This window comes from Camelus dromedarius, chromosome 7 (assembly GCF_036321535.1).
Source record: "Camelus dromedarius isolate mCamDro1 chromosome 7, mCamDro1.pat, whole genome shotgun sequence".
In the NCBI taxonomy this organism is placed as follows: domain Eukaryota; kingdom Metazoa; phylum Chordata; class Mammalia; order Artiodactyla; family Camelidae; genus Camelus; species Camelus dromedarius.
In genome coordinates this window covers 83,403,495-83,421,333 of record NC_087442.1, presented here as the reverse complement: position 1 = coordinate 83,421,333, position 17,839 = coordinate 83,403,495, and the positions used below count along the sequence as shown (strand labels likewise).

Sequence of the window (17,839 nt, the reverse complement as noted above, 5' to 3'; positions counted from 1 at the left end):
AATCCCAGGACAGCTAAGATGGGAGTCCCTGAGAGCCAGAGGGCACTGGGCAGTCTGGCTCTCCTCCTGCAAACCAGGGTCCTGGGGGGCCGTGGCACTGTCAGATGGTGGCAGTGGCCCTGCCTGGAGTGTGGGAGAGTTGGTCAGGCAGGAGACACCCCCACCATGTTTAGGCATCGCCCTGAGCCCTGATGATGTGTCCTGTGACCTCCTGGCGAGCAGAAAAGTCTGCAGCTGTCGGGACAGGAATGGGAGGACAGGCTCTGTGCTTTGTTTGTTCTCCTGTGACCTGGGGGACAGGTGGCTTCTTGGGGGTCCTCTGGCAACATCCTGCATTTCCTAGGCTGTTTGACAAGACCTTTAAGCCAGCTTGCACGGACACCCAGCAAGAGACCTTTGCAGCCAGGGTCTGGGTTCAGGGAAGGGCTAGGCAGCCTGATAGGGGTGGGGAGGGGAAGTGGGTTCAGAGCTGGCACCTGGGTGCAAAGCCAGCTCTGAGCCTTCTGGCTCTGTAGCTTTGAAAAGTGCACCCCTGTGCTCAGTTTCTTCTTTGTAGGAAATGGAGATAATGAAAGTCTGTGTCCCAGGGGGCATTAAGCTTAAGGGAGAACCAGGGATGCCCTGAGCAGGGCCTGGCATGCAGTGCCTGCCCCTGGGGACACTCCCAGGGGTCAGCGAGGCTGGCTTCTGCCCCTAGGACTTGAACTCCACCCACGCCTGCCCAGACACACAGCCTTGGGGACTGAGGGGACCCTGCAGCTCAGAATGCCCCTCCTCGGTGTTGCAGGCTGACCAAGTGTGGCATCTGGAGGCCGAGATGCACCCGAGGAAGGGGCTTACAACCATTGCTGACACTCTCCAAGGGCAGATAGGAGGTCTGCTGGTGGCCCATGTCAGCCTGTGGCCCCCTGGAGTGTCAGACTGCAGCCATGGAACCTTCTAGCATCCTTCCCAACCTGTGCCCACATGGGGCTGGACGTAGAGGGTGAAGCCATTAAATTACAGCTCCTCATGAGTCCAGGCCCACGGCCACTAGATGGGCCGCCATGACTGAAGAAGAGGGGATGGAGCCCAGCAGGGCCTGGGGCCTGGACCTTTGCAAGGTCAGCATCCCTTTTGTTAAGAGCCTGTGAAGAGATGAGGGTATAACTCAGTAGTAGAGTGTATGTTTAGCATGCACAAGATCCTGGGTTCGATCCCCAGTACCTCCATTTAAAAAATAAAGAAATAAAAACCTAGTTACTTCCTCCGACAAAAAAATTTTTTTTTGAAATCTGTGAAATAAAAGGCAGGAGACTTTCGGTGGGGAGGGTGTATCTCAGTGGTACAGGGCTTGCTCGGCATACAAGAGGTCCTGGGTTCAATCCCCAGCACCTTCAATAAAAGAAATTAAATTAATGAATAGTAAATAAATAAATAAACCCAATTATTCCTCCCCACCCCAAAAAAGGGATCGTCTCAGCTCCTTTAAAAAAATTAAAAAAAAAAAAAAAAGAGCTCATTGTGTCTTACAGTTCTGTTTTGGGAGAGACGCCAGGCAGACTCTCAGGGATGTCAGACTGCAGCCCTCATGTGCATGGCTGTGGGTGCTGGCCCCGGGCAGTGTGCTGGCTGCATGCACCTGCACGAGTGACTTCTTTAAGCCTTTGCTCATCTCGAAGATGGGCAATTGCTGGCACCGCCCCTTAGCGCGCTGCGACGAGGATGTCAGGCAACTTGTACGGGTGCGCTCAGCTCAGGGCCTGGCACATTGGAAGGACTCAGCAAATGCTACTGGGGTTGTTCGTTCCTGAGCCATTTTATGTTAGAAAGTGTCAGAAAGATAGAGGAGGCGAGGCTGTACCCGTGGTCCTCTGAGGACAGCCTGGATCATTTCACAGAGCACGTTTGTTAGTCCCATCCATCCCTTTGTGACTTTCCCGGGTTTAAATTGTAAGTGTGGTGTCTTGATAAGAGAAGTGGTTCCTCAATAAAGATCTGTATCCATTAGGAATGCTTTGGGCTGCAGGAAATTCAAAACCTAACTGTAGCCTTACGTGGTTAGTATTTGCTCCCAAAACCAGCACAGAGAGGTGGATGGGTCCAGGGTTGGCTCAGCACATCAGTGATGTCTTCAGGGCTGGACCCACGCTGTCTCTCTGCTCTGCCATCAGTAGTGCGCTAACAGCTTATCACACCTTATATGGCTGTGTTCACAAAGTTTGAGGGGACTGACCTTCCCAGAAGGTGCCCCCTCCTGCTAAAATCAGGCTTCTCTTCACCTGTCACTGGCCAGAACTGCGCCACATGCCCAACTCTAAACCAGATTACCAACCAAAGGGGATAGGATGGCTGTCCCCTGGGCCTGGGGAGGAGCTGCCTTCCTTTAATGTGATACCCGCCCAAACCCACCCCCCAATAAAATGCGGGCTCTAAAAACTGAGGAAGAAGGAGCAAATAGCTGTGTTGCCTCCCGCTTGGAATTCAGAGCACCTCCACCCCCGAGCTTACATGGAAGACTGCCAGCAAAAGAGAGTGAGATTTTGGGAAGAGTGGACCCACGACTTTTATCCGGGTATCTTTCCCTTCTTTTTTGGTCCAAATAGCTGGTGAATCAAAATGGCCTTTTCTCCATGGAGACGTGGTATTGTGCAAAGGTCAGGGCTGGGTCCCCACTTCCTGGAGATGTCATGCCACCATGGAGGGGTGAGCGGGTGGTCACTCCTCCAGAAGGTGCGGGAGGAGACCCCCACCCAGGCCATCCGTACCCACGAGAATGGTGGTATTGAAACTGAGCTTTGTGCCACCGGCCTCCCTCCTTCACTGCGTAGGGACCTGTCCTCTCTCTGATGGGCTCAGCGCCTTCCAGGCTGTGGACCGCCATGCCTTAGTCAACCAGATACCTCTGACTAACTGGTTTCACCTCGAACTAGTGTGTCTTGACTATCACTTACGAACATTTGTGACACTGGCCCACTGACTCCCTTAGCATAAATTCCTAGACGTAGTGTTGCTGGTGGATGTGACCCGTGTTCCAGGTTCTTGTCCCATCCCAGAAAGAATTCAGAGACAAGACGTAGTGGCTAAAAAAGTAAGGTGAGGGTTTATTAAGGGATGGATAGGACACTCGCAAGGGGAGAGCGGGCAGGCTCAGGTGAGTGGCTGCCCTGTGTTTCTTTGGCAAGTTGGTTACATAGGGTGTAAAAATGAATGGGCAGAATATTCACTGCGGAGGGAAGTGTTTGGGGTCGTATTCCCTGATTATCACCCCAACTCCACCTTCCTGAAGGGAGGAGGGATTTTTGTCCTTATTTAGTCTGGATCGGAAGTGTCACGGCATTGGTGCCTGATGGGTACTTCTAATCTGCAAGGCTAATTTTATTGAAATGAGGGCATAATGAACAAAATGTTATGGTTATATTCAGACACTGGAAATTCCTGCCTTTTCTCATCTTTCTTTGTTGGGGTCTCCAGGCCACTCATCACTCCAAAACGTGTGACCCCTTATCAGCCCAAAGGTTCTTGCTTTTCTTGCTCTGCCCGGGGACCCCTGGTGCTTACATGATGTGTGGTTTCCTGCATTTGGCCTGTGCCCCTCCTTTCTGCCCAATTCTGGCCGTTTGGTCTGTGTCCCCCTTTCTCTGCTCATATCTAGCTTTCTGCCTGCTCTAACAGTAGAATGACCAGATCTTTCAGATAGTAATGCCAGCTGCACATCACCCTCCAGACAGGCTCTTCTGGCCTGTGTCTCACCCAGTCCCCTGGTTAGTGCCTTCCTTCTCGTTCGGCAGGGATCTGAGGTTCAAAGGGAGGTGCTACAGCTGTGCTCTGACCCTCACTTACCGACACACCCCAGGCCAAGTTTATTTAAAAGCTGGTGTTGGAAACAGCTCTCCTAATTTTTCAACTGGTTTTAACTGTGGTGGTTTGAAATGACGGGTCATCCTGGACCCAGGATCAGGGGGCAAAAGGAAACCTTGGTGTGTGTGTGTGTGTGAAACATCCACTCTGCGGTTTCCCCCTCCCCTGCGGTGCAAACCCCTCCCCCACCCAGCAGCTCCCCCTCCCCCTCCCTGTGCAGGCGGAACAGATCCTGGCGGAGTTCCAGCTGCAGGAGGAGGACTTGAAGAAGGTGATGAGGCGGATGCAGAAGGAGATGGACCGAGGCCTGCGGCTGGAGACCCATGAGGAGGCCAGTGTGAAGATGCTGCCCACCTACGTGCGCTCCACCCCGGAAGGCTCAGGTACCATGGTGGGATCCCCACCCAGGGAACCAGCATGGGAACCAGCAGCTCCTCATCCAGCGGTCATGTCCCCAAACCCCAGCAGGGAGAAGTGCCCCAGGCCCTTCCTAATGGCTCTGACTGTCCCCAGCAGCCCCGAGACACGTCCCCAGTATGCTGGGCCCCGGACACTGGCCAGTTCTCACCCTCCACTCCACTGGCCCAGCCCTCAGGCCTTCAGACCCACCCTGGCTTCAGACAAACAGCCTTTTAAAAAATCTCACAATGAGAAACTGATTCCTCATGGTCATTTGAGAGATCCCCTCACCCAGTCCTGAGTCTGGGCCATTTCACTAGGTCTTCAGTTGAGCCCTGGGCTGGGGGAGATTTCAGTCCAAGGCAAAGGACCCCCGCTGACTACCCCAGTTCACCTTTGACCCTTTCTACAGTTTACTCTGGGGTCCCCCAGCAGTTCAGCATCAGCAGCTGCTCATCCAGCTCTTCTGGTCCCCCCCCACCATGCCTTCCCCTCCTCTTCTGCCTGGTCTTGGGAGTCCCTCTGTGCAGTGCCCGTGAGACTGGTGTGCTTCTCCCTATGGCTGCAGAAGTTGGGGACTTCCTCTCCCTGGACCTGGGTGGCACCAACTTCCGGGTGATGCTGGTGAAGGTGGGGGAAGGCGAGGAGGGACAGTGGAGTGTGAAAACCAAGCACCAGATGTACTCCATCCCCGAGGATGCCATGACAGGCACCGCTGAGATGGTGAGTAGGTTAGGCAACCAGGACCAGAGGGGCCAGGGAGGCCAGGGGCTGGGGTCAAGACTGTCACTGAACCAAACCTGGGTCCGCTCACCCCTATGCACTAAAGCCAATCTACTGACTCCGGGTTGTGGTGAAGGAAGGTACAGCGTTTATTGCAGGGCGCCAAGCAAGGAGTCCAGGCAAGCTAGTCCTTAAAAGGCCAGAACTCCCTGAAGGCTTTCAGGGAAAGGATTTTAAAGACAAGATGAGGGAGTGGGGTTGAAGGATGTGTGATCAGCTCATGAACGTTCTTCTCTTTGGTTGGTGGTCATCGGGAGTCAACATCATCTACCTTCTGGTTCCAACTCGGCTTGGAATGTTATCTGTAGCCCTTGAGGAGGAACTAAAAGTCCCTGACTTTGTTTAATGGCTAAACAATTAGTATTTTGTCCTGCTTGACTGTTTTCCTTTCTTTCTGCATTGTCTCACTTCTCTGATTGAATGTACTGTTTGGAACATGGGGAAGCCTAGAAGACTAAGGTTTTTCTGCAGACAAGAGGCAGGCCGAGGACATGGTGGTGGGGGAGTGGAGGGTGTCTGTTCTGGGAAGGCCCCATAGAGTCCTGCTTGGGTTACAAGACCACCCAGGATCTCAGAGCTTGTCTAGTCCCAGCAGGAAGGCCCACCTGTCCTCAGGGGGTCCTGCTGCAGGAGGAGGAGGCAGCTGAGAGGCCTAGGGGGTCGGCCACCGGGTACGGTCCCAGCAGGTCATGCCCAGGCCAGTTTCTCAGAAGGATCAGAAACTTGGCAGGGCAGCTGAGAGAACACACTGGGTTCTGCCGCCTCCCCACGTGTCACCCCTCACTCTCCATCAGAATGGATACTAGGTGACATGACATCACAGCATCTGCCCAGGAAGCGAGGCCACCCTGACCATGGGGAGGACTCAGGAAAGAGCACAGAAGTAGAATGAGCCCTAGGGGGGAGGCAGGCAGAGCCAGAGCCTGGGGGGCAGGGTTTCAAAGTAGGAGGCTCTTTGCAGCCAGGTCCTCACTTAGGAATCAAGGCAGCAGGGGTGACCATGAGTGCCTCACTTCGGCCCAGAACCATCAGGGAGTGAGTCAATCAGCAGGGCACTCAGTAATGCCCAGTTCTGTGGACACATCCATATGAGTGGGCTGGCGGCTGTCCTTGCTGGGCCACGGTGGGGCAGCCAGGACACTTGGAGGCAGCAAAGAATATTCTGGGTGCTGGAGACAGAAATCGTAGTTATAGCCAGGGATGTGCCTCTGTCCAAAGCCTGAGGCTGGATGCCACTGGGTCCAGCTGGGAGGGCCAGCCTGACAGAGCACAGCTGGGCTGTGGACCAACCCCGTCCTGGTATTGCCCTGTCCTGAGGGCTGCTGTCAGCAGGACTCAGGCATCGGGGGAGGCTCAGGGTCTGAGTCCTGACAAGCTGTGTTGATTAGGTGAGGGGAACTCAGGCCCAGAAGTGGTGCTTTCAAAGGGGCTGAGGAGTACCTTGAGTATGAGGCCTTGGGGGAGGGGTGCTGTAGCTGGCCCACCCTCTGCAGCTGACGGCCACCTCGGTGTGCATCTTCCAGCTCTTTGACTACATCTCTGAGTGCATCTCCGACTTCCTGGACAAGCATCAGATGAAGCACAAGAAGCTGCCCTTGGGCTTCACCTTCTCCTTTCCCGTGAGGCACGAAGACATCGACAAGGTGTGGAGAGGCAGGAGAGAGAGGAGGGGGATGGATGGATGGACATGCATCCCAGAGAGAGGCACCCCCTTGACCTCTGCCCTGTGCTGCCTTCAAATGCAGCTTCTCATGCTGGAGAAGAGCCTCGAGTTCAAACTGTGGCTCTGTCACTTATCTTCCGTGAGACTTCGGGAAATAATCATAATAATAGCTGACTCTTACTATTGGCCTTAAGCCTCCCCGCAACCTTGTGAGGCATGCATATCATCACCCCCATTCCAGATTAGGAAATTGAGGTGCAGCAACTTGTCCTCAGTGGGAAGTGGCAGTGCTGGGGCTGGGGGGAGGGGGGGGCCGGGCTCCAGCACACCTGCATGTCATCACTACGTGGTACCACCTGTGGGCAAGGCAGAACTGTGTAGGGGCTCAGGCTTCACCCCACTTTTGAGCTGCAAGTTAGCTTGCCACGGTTACACACACACGTAAATTATACGTATATACACAGACAAATGATAGGCACACACATATCCACATGTAACTTACACATATGTATGCACATAAATTACACTTGTGAATAACACACATGTAAATTATACATGCATATAACCACAAAAATTGTACATGCACATTTTTCTTTTTTTAATCTTTTTTAAAATTGAAGTATAGTCAGTTACAATGTGTCAATTTCTAGTGTACAGCATAACGTCCCAGTCATGCATATACATACATATATATACACATATTTGTTTTCATATTCTTTTTCATTAAATGTTATTACAAGATATTGAATATAGTTCCCTGTGCTATACAGAAGAAATCTTTTAAAATCTATTTTTATATATAGTGGTTAACATTTACATGCATATTTTTATACATAAATTACACATACATATATACGTTGTTTTATTCTTAGATGCTCACAGTGGCTTGGCTTGTACATGGAAGAGCTCAATGAATATGTGCTCAATATTGGTATCAGGGGCTTTTTTTCTAAACAGTAAGCTAATAAGCACATCCAAGTCTTAGATTTTTTCACAACAGCAGCTTTTCTTCACTAATCATTTGGAGTTACATATTCGTATATATCTACACATGTTAATTATACATATATACACATGTACATTATACATATCAGGTATACATACATATATACATACCTACTATACATGCATATTTACAAATGTCAATTTTACATACATGCATATATGCACATGTCAATCATACCTGCATATATATAAACATTCACAGGTCAATGATACATGCACACCCACATACGCTGATTATCCATGCATGTGTAAATTATATATATGTTCACACATATATAAACAACATCAACAATTATACGTAATACATGAGACCTCTGGGTCAGAGAGAAAGCCAGTTCAGGACTCCCAGCAGGAGCAGCAGCGGGAGTAACATCTCACCTTGGTTTTCCAAACTCCAGTCCTTCCAGTGCACTGAGGGCCAGATGGAACCTTCACACACAGAGGGTGCAAATGGGAGAGGAGCCCCAATTTTATACAGGCTGCTCCTTGCAGACTCATCCTCACTCTGGATGATGACTCTGGGCTTAACTATACAAACACTCTTAAATTGGCTGGGACCCAGCCCTACAGAAATAGGGGATGTTGGTAGAGAACTGGCTCCAACACTTCTCAAAGTTATGTGACTGCTTTGAGCCTTAGTCTGCTCTGCTGCAAAGTGGGTGCATGTCCCTGTGATCTGAGTTAGCTCCTGTCCTGTCCCGGCATTCAGCAGCCACTGAGGCCCTCCTCTTCTCCTAGGGCATCCTTCTCAACTGGACCAAGGGCTTCAAGGCCTCTGGAGCAGAAGGGAACAACATCGTGGGGCTCCTGCGGGATGCCATCAAACGGAGAGGGGTGAGTGGTACCTGCCATCGCGACCTCCCTGGGTTCCCTTCCCTGCAGGCTAAAATGCCAGGAAAGGGGTCTCTGCATCCTGTGCCTGGCTGGACCAGACCAGAGCAGGCTGAGCTGAGAACCATCACCACTGCCTCTCTGCCCCTTGGCAGGACTTTGAGATGGACGTGGTGGCGATGGTGAATGACACTGTGGCCACAATGATCTCCTGCTACTACGAAGACCGCCGGTGTGAGGTTGGCATGATTGTGGGTAAGGACCTGTGCCCTGCCCTATCCAGGGGCCTCGGCCACCACAAAAGACAGGGCCGAGGCTTCCCTGTCTACAGCAGGCTGCCCAGGAGCTCTGTGCCAGGCACGGATCCCAGAGGCGCTGCGGCCCTGGGCGGCCTTGGGGAGCAGCAGGGGTGTCCTGAATGCAGGTACTATGTATCAGTAGGAAACATTTCAACACTCACGAGTCATTGCATCAGATGGTTCAGCAGCTGCACATCCACCTGGCCCATCAGGATTTAATGAAATCACCTTATCTGGTAAATTGACCAACCTGGACAGATCTGTCCAAGCGGAAGAGGAAAAACCAGAGTGGCGTCATCCCTTCCTGGACAGTCTTACTACACCCCAGGGCAGCCATCTGCCTCGCCCGAAGTGAAGGCAGGTGCCAGGAAAGGAGGCAGCGCTGGCCCCAGTGGGCCTGTCTCATGCACCGCGGGCTTTTCCCAGAAGTTCCCCAGGCCTTACAATGAGTGTTTACAGAGGAGCGTTTACTGGACATCCAGGCGTGCGGGTATTTCCCTGGACTCTCTGGGCTCTAGTTACCCAGAAAGTCAGTGTTAACTTTTTTTGCTTTGATGGCCCCTTCAGAACCAGCCCTGAGGGGTTCTGAGCCCTGAGGGGTCCCCTACTCTCTCCCCTAGAGCTGCCTGGGGCGGTTCCCCGAGACACCTTCACCTGAGCCACTTGTCGCAGAGTAGAGATGGGAGAGTGGTGTGTGGTCACATCTGTCTTGCAACACTCTCAGTGCTTAAAAACATGTTTATAATCATTAACAAGAGCTAAACATGCACCCCATCAAAGTCTGGGCTTCTGTGTTTTTTTCCCCACAAAAACTTGGAAACCCCGATTCCAGGCAGCTCCCTGGCCAGCAGGGGAGCTGCTGTCCCCGATGGCTCGAGGGGTGTGCAGTCACCTTCAGATTGATGCTCTGCTATCAGTCTTTTGAAACTCTTAATTTATGAACAAAGGACCCCATATTTTCACTTTGCATGGGACCCTGCAACTTACAAATTCCAGAGCCAGTCCCGCCTGAAGTCAGTCGCCTATGTGCTGCTCCCAAGTGCCCGTACTGTGCCCTACTCACCTCTGGGTGCCCCCTGAAAGCAAAGCCTGGGATAGAGAAGCTCAAACACGTGCTTGGAAAATGCCCAAGAACAGGTGGTGTGTAGACAAGATAAAATCATAACATCCCCACCCATCTCCAATTGGCAAAGCACTCTGACACATGTTCTTTCCCTCACTCCTCCCAAGGACGCAGGTAATAGGAGGAGGAGGCGTTACCAACCCCTGTTGGGGAAGAGGAACAGCCCAGAGAGGTGGGCTTATCTACCTGAAGTCACACAGCAAACCCAGGTCATCTAGCCCCGCAGAGAGCCAGTTTTCCTTTGCTCCAAGAGATGCAGGGAGACCCTTCACACAGTGATGGGGGTGGAGGGCTCAAGGAAGCCAAAGCCACACGGGCTTCCTGCAGAGGGGACGCAGCCAGGAAAGGGGACATCTCAGGAAGCACAGCTCTTGTCGCCCCACCCCAGGAGCCCCTGGTGGGGCCTGACGCTGACTCCTCCCCGGTAGGCACGGGCTGCAACGCCTGCTACATGGAGGAGATGCAGAACGTGGAGCTGGTGGAAGGGGACGAGGGCCGCATGTGTGTCAACACCGAGTGGGGCGCCTTCGGGGACTCGGGCGAGCTGGACGAGTTCCTGCTGGAGTACGACCGCGTGGTGGATGAGAACTCCCTGAACCCCGGCCAGCAGCTGTAAGGGCTGCCCCTCCCCCGGCCCCGCTCCCGCGGCAGATGGGCCGGCCCGCAGATAATGGGCTTGTTTTTAAACAGCTCTGGGGAAAAGCAAACTGACAACCCCTTCGTAAGCTGGCTCGTCTCTTCCTTCAGCTCACAAGCATGTGAACAGGGAACAGTGAGAAATGAGAAGGATTAGTCCTCAAAAACACGGTCTGTGGCTAGATAAGCCAGGACCGCCCCCTCCCCCTCCTTCTGACAGGTGACTGCTGGCATAGGAAGGGTCTGAGATGCCCGCAGCAACGTTTACTGGGTTTAACCCACAATTCCCCAGAATACGGATCTGAACACGTTCACAGAATGAATGCCAGTGTTTTGTGGAATGCTGCGGGTTCCCAGACAGCTAGAGAAACAGCCCTCACAGTACTTGTCCTGAGTCAGGGCTCTCCTTTATCAACCGCCTACTGCGCGCCAGGCTCGTGCTGACTCCTTCATGAGCGTCCTCTCTGGCCCTCATAGACCTCTACTAGTATGGACCACAACATGAATATATGGAGGCTTACAGACTAGCACGAACCAACGTGCCAGCTCCGTGGATTCCAGGAGCACAGGGCCTAGGAACCCTGGGGCAGAGGGCACCCAGGCTGGTCACTAGCCCCTCTGAGCCTTAGTTTTGCCGAGGTGTGGGTCACAGCCTCCCATATGTCCTCTTTGTGGGTGCGGTGAGGGGCGGTGGTGCCAGCTCCTGGCCTCCACCTGCGCGTGGGGAGCTCCCTACTGGGGATGACCCCACTGCCCCCCGTCCAGGTACGAGAAGCTCATCGGCGGCAAGTACATGGGCGAGCTGGTGCGACTCGTGCTGCTGAAGCTTGTGGACGAGGACCTGCTCTTCCACGGGGAGGCCTCGGAGCAGCTGCGCACGCGCGGAGCCTTTGAGACACGCTTCGTGTCGCAGGTGGAGAGGTGCGCGGGGCGCGCGGGGCAAGGGGTTGGGTACAGCTGTGAGCGAGCATCTGGAGAGGTCCTGGACCAGGACGCCCTGGGACGTGGGGGCGGGGTTCCAAACGTGGGCGGGACCTGGCGGGGCTCGGGGGTCAGGGCAGAGGGCCAGGGGCCCGGACCAGGGTGAGAGCCCTGGGTAGGAGTGTGGTCCAGGGGCGCAGCGCCAGGGCCCCGGCTCAGGAAAGGCGGCGGGACTCAGGGGGCAGAGGTCCAGGGCGGGCGTAAAGTCCCGGGTTGGGGCGCCGGGCAGTCGATGGAGTCCGTGAGTCTCCCTGGTGGCTCCCTACTCGCAATGGACCTAGTCTCAGTTCACACAACAGCTGCAAGGCGCGGTAGTGTCACCCACCTTGGGGCGGAGAACCCGGGCTTAGAGAGAGGAGTAATGACAGGTTACTGCTGGTCCCTGGCGGAGCCGGACCTGCCCCACTCCGGAGCCCGAGCCCCAAGCGCTTTGCCTGGGAGAGGCGGTCAGGGGGAGGGAAGAGGCCGCCGCTATATGGGAGTCAGGCTGGCCAGGAACGAAGCGACCCTTCGGCGACGCCCTCCCGCCCCCGCCCCGCAGCGACTCGGGCGACCGCAAGCAGATCTACAACATTCTGAGCACGCTGGGGCTGAGGCCGTCGGCCACCGACTGCGACATCGTGCGCCACGCCTGCGAGAGCGTGTCCACGCGCGCCGCGCGCATGTGCGCCGCGGGGCTGGCGGGCGTCATCAACCGCATGCGCGAGAGCCGCAGCGAGGACGTGATGCGCATCACCGTGGGCGTGGACGGCTCGGTGTACAAGCTGCACCCGAGGTGAGCCCGCACGGCCATCTGCCCCTCCCCGCCGGGCCCAGCTTCCGCCTCCGAATTCGCGCCGGGAGGGAAGAGCCCTGGAGTCAGTCTATATCTGCCATACACAGGCCGAAACACACGCTCTCTGAGGTCCCAGGGATCCTTATCTCATCCCCATGCCCCTTGACACAGGAGAAGGGTCCCCTTGGCTTAACCCCTGCCCTGCATTCAGCGCGTGGTGACAGCAGCCCTGCTTCCCCCCTGCTCAGCTTCAAGGACCGGTTCCACACCAGCGTGCGCAGGCTGACGCCCAGCTGTGAAATCACCTTCATCGAGTCGGAGGAGGGCAGCGGCCGGGGTGCGGCCTTGATCTCCGCGGTGGCCTGTAAGAAGGCCTGCATGCTGGGCCAGTGAGGACAGAGGCTGCAAAGCAAGGAGGCTGTGGCCGGCCACTGGACGTGGGCTCCAGGGAGCGCGCTCCCTACCGGTGCTCCCAACCCGGCCCAGTCAAGAGGCTTCTCCGTGTAAGGACCCCGGACGCCTCCCATCCCCACTGTGATCCCCAGAAGTTGGGGAAAGCCCCTCGAGGGGAGTGAGGGGCTTGGAGCAGGCCTCTTCGCTCAGGGTCAGTGGACAGGACAGCCCTAGGGCTCTGACTAGGGTGGGGGCTGAGATGAGCAGGAATGGAGACCCCCCAAAGTACCTCACCTTTCTTGCTGGAATCAGGGACCCAGAAGGGAGTCACTCACTCAGGATTTTGCTGCATTTGTTCCACTGCTTGGAACTTTCAGCCTGGCTCAGCCAACCTTGGGCCCTGGCTCTGGGAAGGAGATGCCCCTTGGACCCTGCTATGGCCTGCCTTCCCTGGGAACTCAGCACACATAGGGAGGCAGCCCTTGTCACCTGGCCAGACCTAGACCTGGGTTCCATAGGGTGATTTGAGGGGGGTGCTGCTGATCACCCAGGCCTGGCCGTTTTCTTGCCTGGGAAATGGGGTGACCAGCTCCACGGGGGAGGCTGCAGGTACCATGCATGAGGCCTGGAGATGGCAGACTTTCCCCCCTCATACTGCCATCCCTGAGTGGTTTGTGGTTCTGGGATGGACCCTCACAGGAGGCCCAGAGGGGCCCAGGAAGAGGAGGAGTCCCGCTACCCACAGGCAGGCTTGGGAGCACCTCCAGGATGGAGTCCTTGGCTCCCCCAGTGCTGGCTGGGAGAGAAACCCCAGGCAGCACTCAGCACACCTTCAAGGGACAACCCAGGCCCCCTTCTTCTCACCAGACCTCCATGTACCACACCAACCTCTTCGTGCCCAACCTGGGACCGTGTGGGTTTTTTTTTAATTAAAAGTTTTAAAAGTTTAGAACGTGACCTTGTCCACCATTCTTTGACCAGTGTGTAAGGGCTGTGGGACAGCACGTATCTAGATGTGGTCACATGCACACAGACACTCTGTAGGCCTAGGCATGTCTTGGAATTTGTCATCGTCTCCGACCAGCTACGCCGGGGACGTGTAGCGTGACAGACCAGGCTGCAGAAACAGGAATGGGGGGGCATAGGGGGGCAGTGTGGTCAGAGGTTCTGGACTTCTGGGGTGTGGTTCCACCTGACCCTAATCACACAGCCGCTCTGAGGTTTCCAAGAGCTCCAAGGGTGTGTCCAGGAAGGAGTGGGGCTGCTCTGGGAAGAGGGCAGGCAGGGCTGATCTCTAGGACTGGTCCTGCTGCAGGTTGTCTCAGCAGAGGGTCCCTGGGAGCCACTTGTGTTGTGGCAGTGATGGGGGGACCAGGAGATGAAGAAGTTACTTGATTTCTGAGGTGCTGCCAGATGCTCCTGGATGAAATGCCTAGCCTGGGGCCTAAGACCATCTTCCACGTAAACCCAGTTACAAACGAACACATATTTGTAAGATTTTAACGTACACTTATTTTTTCAATAAGAGAAGCTATCCAGCAAATCAGGAATGACTGTGCTGTTTCGTTCAGAACTTGACCCAAAGTTGTGATTTTGCATAATCACATCCTCATTGAGATGTTCTCTCGTTTTCTGGTGTGTCTCGTATGTAATTACTTCTGATTTTTTTAGTTCTCTCGAGTCGAAATTATGCATCAAATTATGTTTGTGCAAGCATCTGATCACTTCTTTATCAGGATGAATGTACTCGTGTTTAGCGTTCACCCACAGTATCAAATCTCATTTTGTCCTGGGGTAGCAGGGGGCCCTCTCCTGTTCCAGGTTCAAGGGGGCAGCCAGTGGCCCACTCCTTCTGCTCTGGAAGGTCCCCAGCCCCGCAGCCCTTCTCTGCCCTGGGCCAGCAAGGGGCCGGTGAGGCAGCTGCTCTGGCACCACGGTGAGAGTCCGGGCCCCTCATTTTGGGGTTGAGCCCCACATGAAGGGCTAATGACCTGCTTTCACGGGGGTCCCAGTGGCTGCTCGGGGCCCAGGCAGTGCTCCACACTCCAAAAGCATCACACTCAGGTTCTTTTGGGGGTTGCAGCCAACTCAGGGCTGCCTTCTCCCCTTGGTCAGAGGGGCCAGAGCCAAGCGTCTTCACCAAAACCTCTGGGAATCTCTGGGGGGAGTGGGAGTGACTCAGGCCAGAGACCATCCTCAGAACCACCCACTGCCCTCCCAAGCCCATTGGGGGCTCTGGGCCTGCCCTCCCTGTGCTGTCCTCTTGGCCTGGGCAGATTCTGGGCTGGAACTGCAGGAAGGCCAGTCAGGTGGGGGCAGCAGGGCCCCGCATTCAGCACTAGAAGGGGGAGAGCGGCAAGCCTGGTGCTGCCAGGATGGGTGGACACCCGGATGTGACATGTTGGGGGCCTGAAGGTCACCAGGAATGTGGCTGGAATCTGCTTGGGGCCCTGTCCTCCCCCAGCCCAGGCAGAGGCTGCCAAGTTTGGGCCTGTCCTCTCCTCCTGTCCTTATTTGGCACTCCAGGTGATAAGGCTGAGACATAAAAGGGGGCTGTGGGCCCCTCACAGCGACCAGGCTGCTGCACAGAGAGGATGGTGAGTGCCCGGTGGGGGGTACTCCAGGCCAGTAGCTCCCAGCTGCTGTCCTTTGGGCTGGGGGAACAGAGCCGGTGACTTCTGTGCCTATGTTGGGCCCGGAGAGGTGGTCCCCAGAGATAGGAAGAGGACCCTGACTCTGGCTGTCCTGGGAACGCTGTGGGGGTGTCCATGGTGGGGAGTCTTTAGGGAGCTGGGGAGAGGACCCCTTTCCACCCATGGGGGTTGCAGGCCAGCAGGAAGGCGGGGACCCGGAGCAAGGCAGCAGCCACCAAGCAGGCCCACCGAGGCTCTTCCAACGTCTTCTCCATGTTCGAGCAAGCCCAGATCCAGGAGTTCAAGGAAGTGAGTGCCCCACCCCCAACAGCCTGGGACCCATCGGGGCACCCTGTCCCGCATACGCTCCCTCTTCTCTGTAGGCCAGTGGTCCTGGCCCCTGTCCCTGCTCCTCCTACCACCCAGGACTCCCCGACTTCCCACCTCCCCTGGGGTGGGGGCTGCTCCCACCTGGAGACTGTGACCCCTTGCCTCGCAGGCCTTCAGCTGCATCGACCAGAACCGTGATGGCATCATCTGCAAGTCAGACCTCCGAGAGACCTACTCCCAGCTGGGTGAGGCGAGCCCATCTCCACCCAGCCGTGCCCTGCTCGGGCCAGGGACCCAGCTCAGAGCTGCTGGGCTGGTGGGAGGGGACAGGCCTCCTGTCAAGTCAGTGGCCCTGCCTGTTCTTCCTGCTGCTCACGCCTCCCTTCCCCCAACACCGCCCCCGACTGTCTCCTCACACCTCCCTCATCGCACCTTCCTTCCACTTCACCTCCCCACCCAGAGCTGCCTCTGACTCTCTACCTCTCTACCCTCTGTGGTTGGGAAGGAGAGAAGGGCAGCCTGGGCCCTACTCACAGACACTCAAGGTCTCCGTGTCCATCTCACGTCCCTTCCCGCCCCACCAGGGAAGGTGAATGTCCCAGAAGAGGAGTTGGACGCCATGCTGCAGGAAGGGAAGGGGCCCATCAACTTCACCGTCTTCCTCACACTCTTTGGGGAGAAGCTCAATGGTGAGCCTGGGGCAAGTCTGGATCCTCCTGGCAGGGCAGCAAACTTGAACCCCGCCTGGACCCTACCTGGGCCCCTCCTAAGCTCCTCCTGGGACCTGCCTGGACCTGGCCTGAACCCCACCCAGACCCCACCTGGCCCTTGCCCACCCAGAGGCTGTGGGGCACCCCCCCTGCCTCCCAGACCCATGGGCACTGATCACCTCGAGCCCTGACTTAATTTGGGAGCCTCTACTCCCAAATCCCTAATTGCAATCTCCTGCCCATCTCAGAAGACAGCTGATCTTGGCTTCTCTGACCCCAAGAGACATTTTGTATTGGAACACCCACCCACCTCTCTGGGACATAGAAGGTTCCCCTTGCACACTGGGGTCCACCTAAGTGGGGGCTGGAGGCTGGGGGAGTGGGTGCTCACCTGGCTCCTTTGGCCTCGCAGGGACAGACCCCGAGGAAGCCATCCTGAGTGCCTTCCGCCTGTTTGACCCCAGTGGCAAGGGCGTGGTGAACAAGGATGAGTAAGTGTGAGCGGTGGGGCGAGGGGTGAGAGGTGAGGGGCACCATTTGGGAAGCAGGGAGGGAGGTGGGTCCTATTGTGAGGGTAGCCACCTGTACTTGGGAGCCTCTGTGCTCTTGAGGGGTGACCACCTGGGCCGTGGGAGCCTTTGTACCTGCTTCCAGTGTGGCTACCCACCCAAGGCTCTCCCCACTGCTCCCCACTCCCCCAGGTTCAAGCAACTCCTCCTGACCCAGGCAGACAAGTTCTCTCTGGCTGAGGTGAGGATCCAGGCTCCTTCAACACCTCTCCCCAACCCCTCTGCAGGGCTCTCACCCTGTGGGGCCCTGGGGAGACCTCAGTAGCCCACTGCCCTCGTGGGGGCTGTCTGGAGGGTGAAGGATGTGGACTCAGAAAGGGAGGAGGTGTATGGGCTGAGTGAGCTGAGTATGCAAAGGCCCTGGGGCCAGAGAGCACAGTGCGCCTTGACATCTGGAAGAGATTCCGGACACACAGGGCTGCGGAGCAGAGGGGCAGCCCAGTGACCAGGGTGAGCCCTTTAACCCACAGCCCCTTTCCGGCCCCCCTCTCAGGCTGCTCAAAGTCTGACAACAGAAAAGCAGTAACTCAGAGTTTGAGGTTTGGGGCTGAAAAAGCTCAGGAGCAGCGCACAGCTCCGGGGGGCAGGATGAAGGGTCACAGGCCTCCCCCAGGTCACAGCCACCTCCCCCAGGCCTCCCTGGCTGGGCTGCCTCTCACCAGTGCCTCCCCAGGTGGAGCAGATGTTCGAGCTGACGCCCATGGACCTGGCAGGGAACATCGACTACAAGTCCCTGTGCTATATCATCACCCACGGGGACGAGAAAGAGGAGTGAGCTTGGCACCGGCGGCTGTGACTCAGGGCCAGTCTCCGAGGATGCCCCAATAAAAGCTGTTTCTAAATCAGAACCAGAGTGGTGGCCTGTCTGT

The 17,839-nt window shown here is 56.0% G+C and overlaps 2 protein-coding genes across 2 annotated transcripts in view; both read left to right on the top strand.

Annotated features, from left to right (window-relative positions):
* Positions 1–14,089, top strand: part of GCK (glucokinase) — a 43,162-nt gene extending 29,073 nt beyond the window's left edge. Inside the window, exons 2-10 of the mRNA XM_031454601.2 lie at positions 4,061–4,223; positions 4,808–4,962; positions 6,546–6,665; positions 8,429–8,524; positions 8,677–8,776; positions 10,372–10,555; positions 11,345–11,500; positions 12,102–12,335; positions 12,584–14,089. Coding sequence (XP_031310461.2) covers positions 4,061–4,223; positions 4,808–4,962; positions 6,546–6,665; positions 8,429–8,524; positions 8,677–8,776; positions 10,372–10,555; positions 11,345–11,500; positions 12,102–12,335; positions 12,584–12,728 — 1,353 coding nt within the window. The 3' untranslated portion in view covers positions 12,729–14,089. The remainder of the gene's footprint in view (positions 1–4,060; positions 4,224–4,807; positions 4,963–6,545; positions 6,666–8,428; positions 8,525–8,676; positions 8,777–10,371; positions 10,556–11,344; positions 11,501–12,101; positions 12,336–12,583) is intronic.
* Positions 14,090–15,155: 1,066 nt separating this feature from the next.
* MYL7 (myosin light chain 7) lies at positions 15,156–17,812 on the top strand. Its single transcript, XM_010983998.3, has 7 exons — positions 15,156–15,325; positions 15,557–15,670; positions 15,861–15,936; positions 16,276–16,380; positions 16,814–16,892; positions 17,103–17,151; positions 17,644–17,812. The coding sequence occupies exons 1-7, from the start codon at positions 15,323–15,325 to the stop codon at positions 17,743–17,745; spliced, it is 528 nt and encodes a 175-aa protein (XP_010982300.1). The 5' UTR covers positions 15,156–15,322; the 3' UTR covers positions 17,746–17,812.
* The last annotated feature ends 27 nt before the right edge of the window (positions 17,813–17,839 follow it).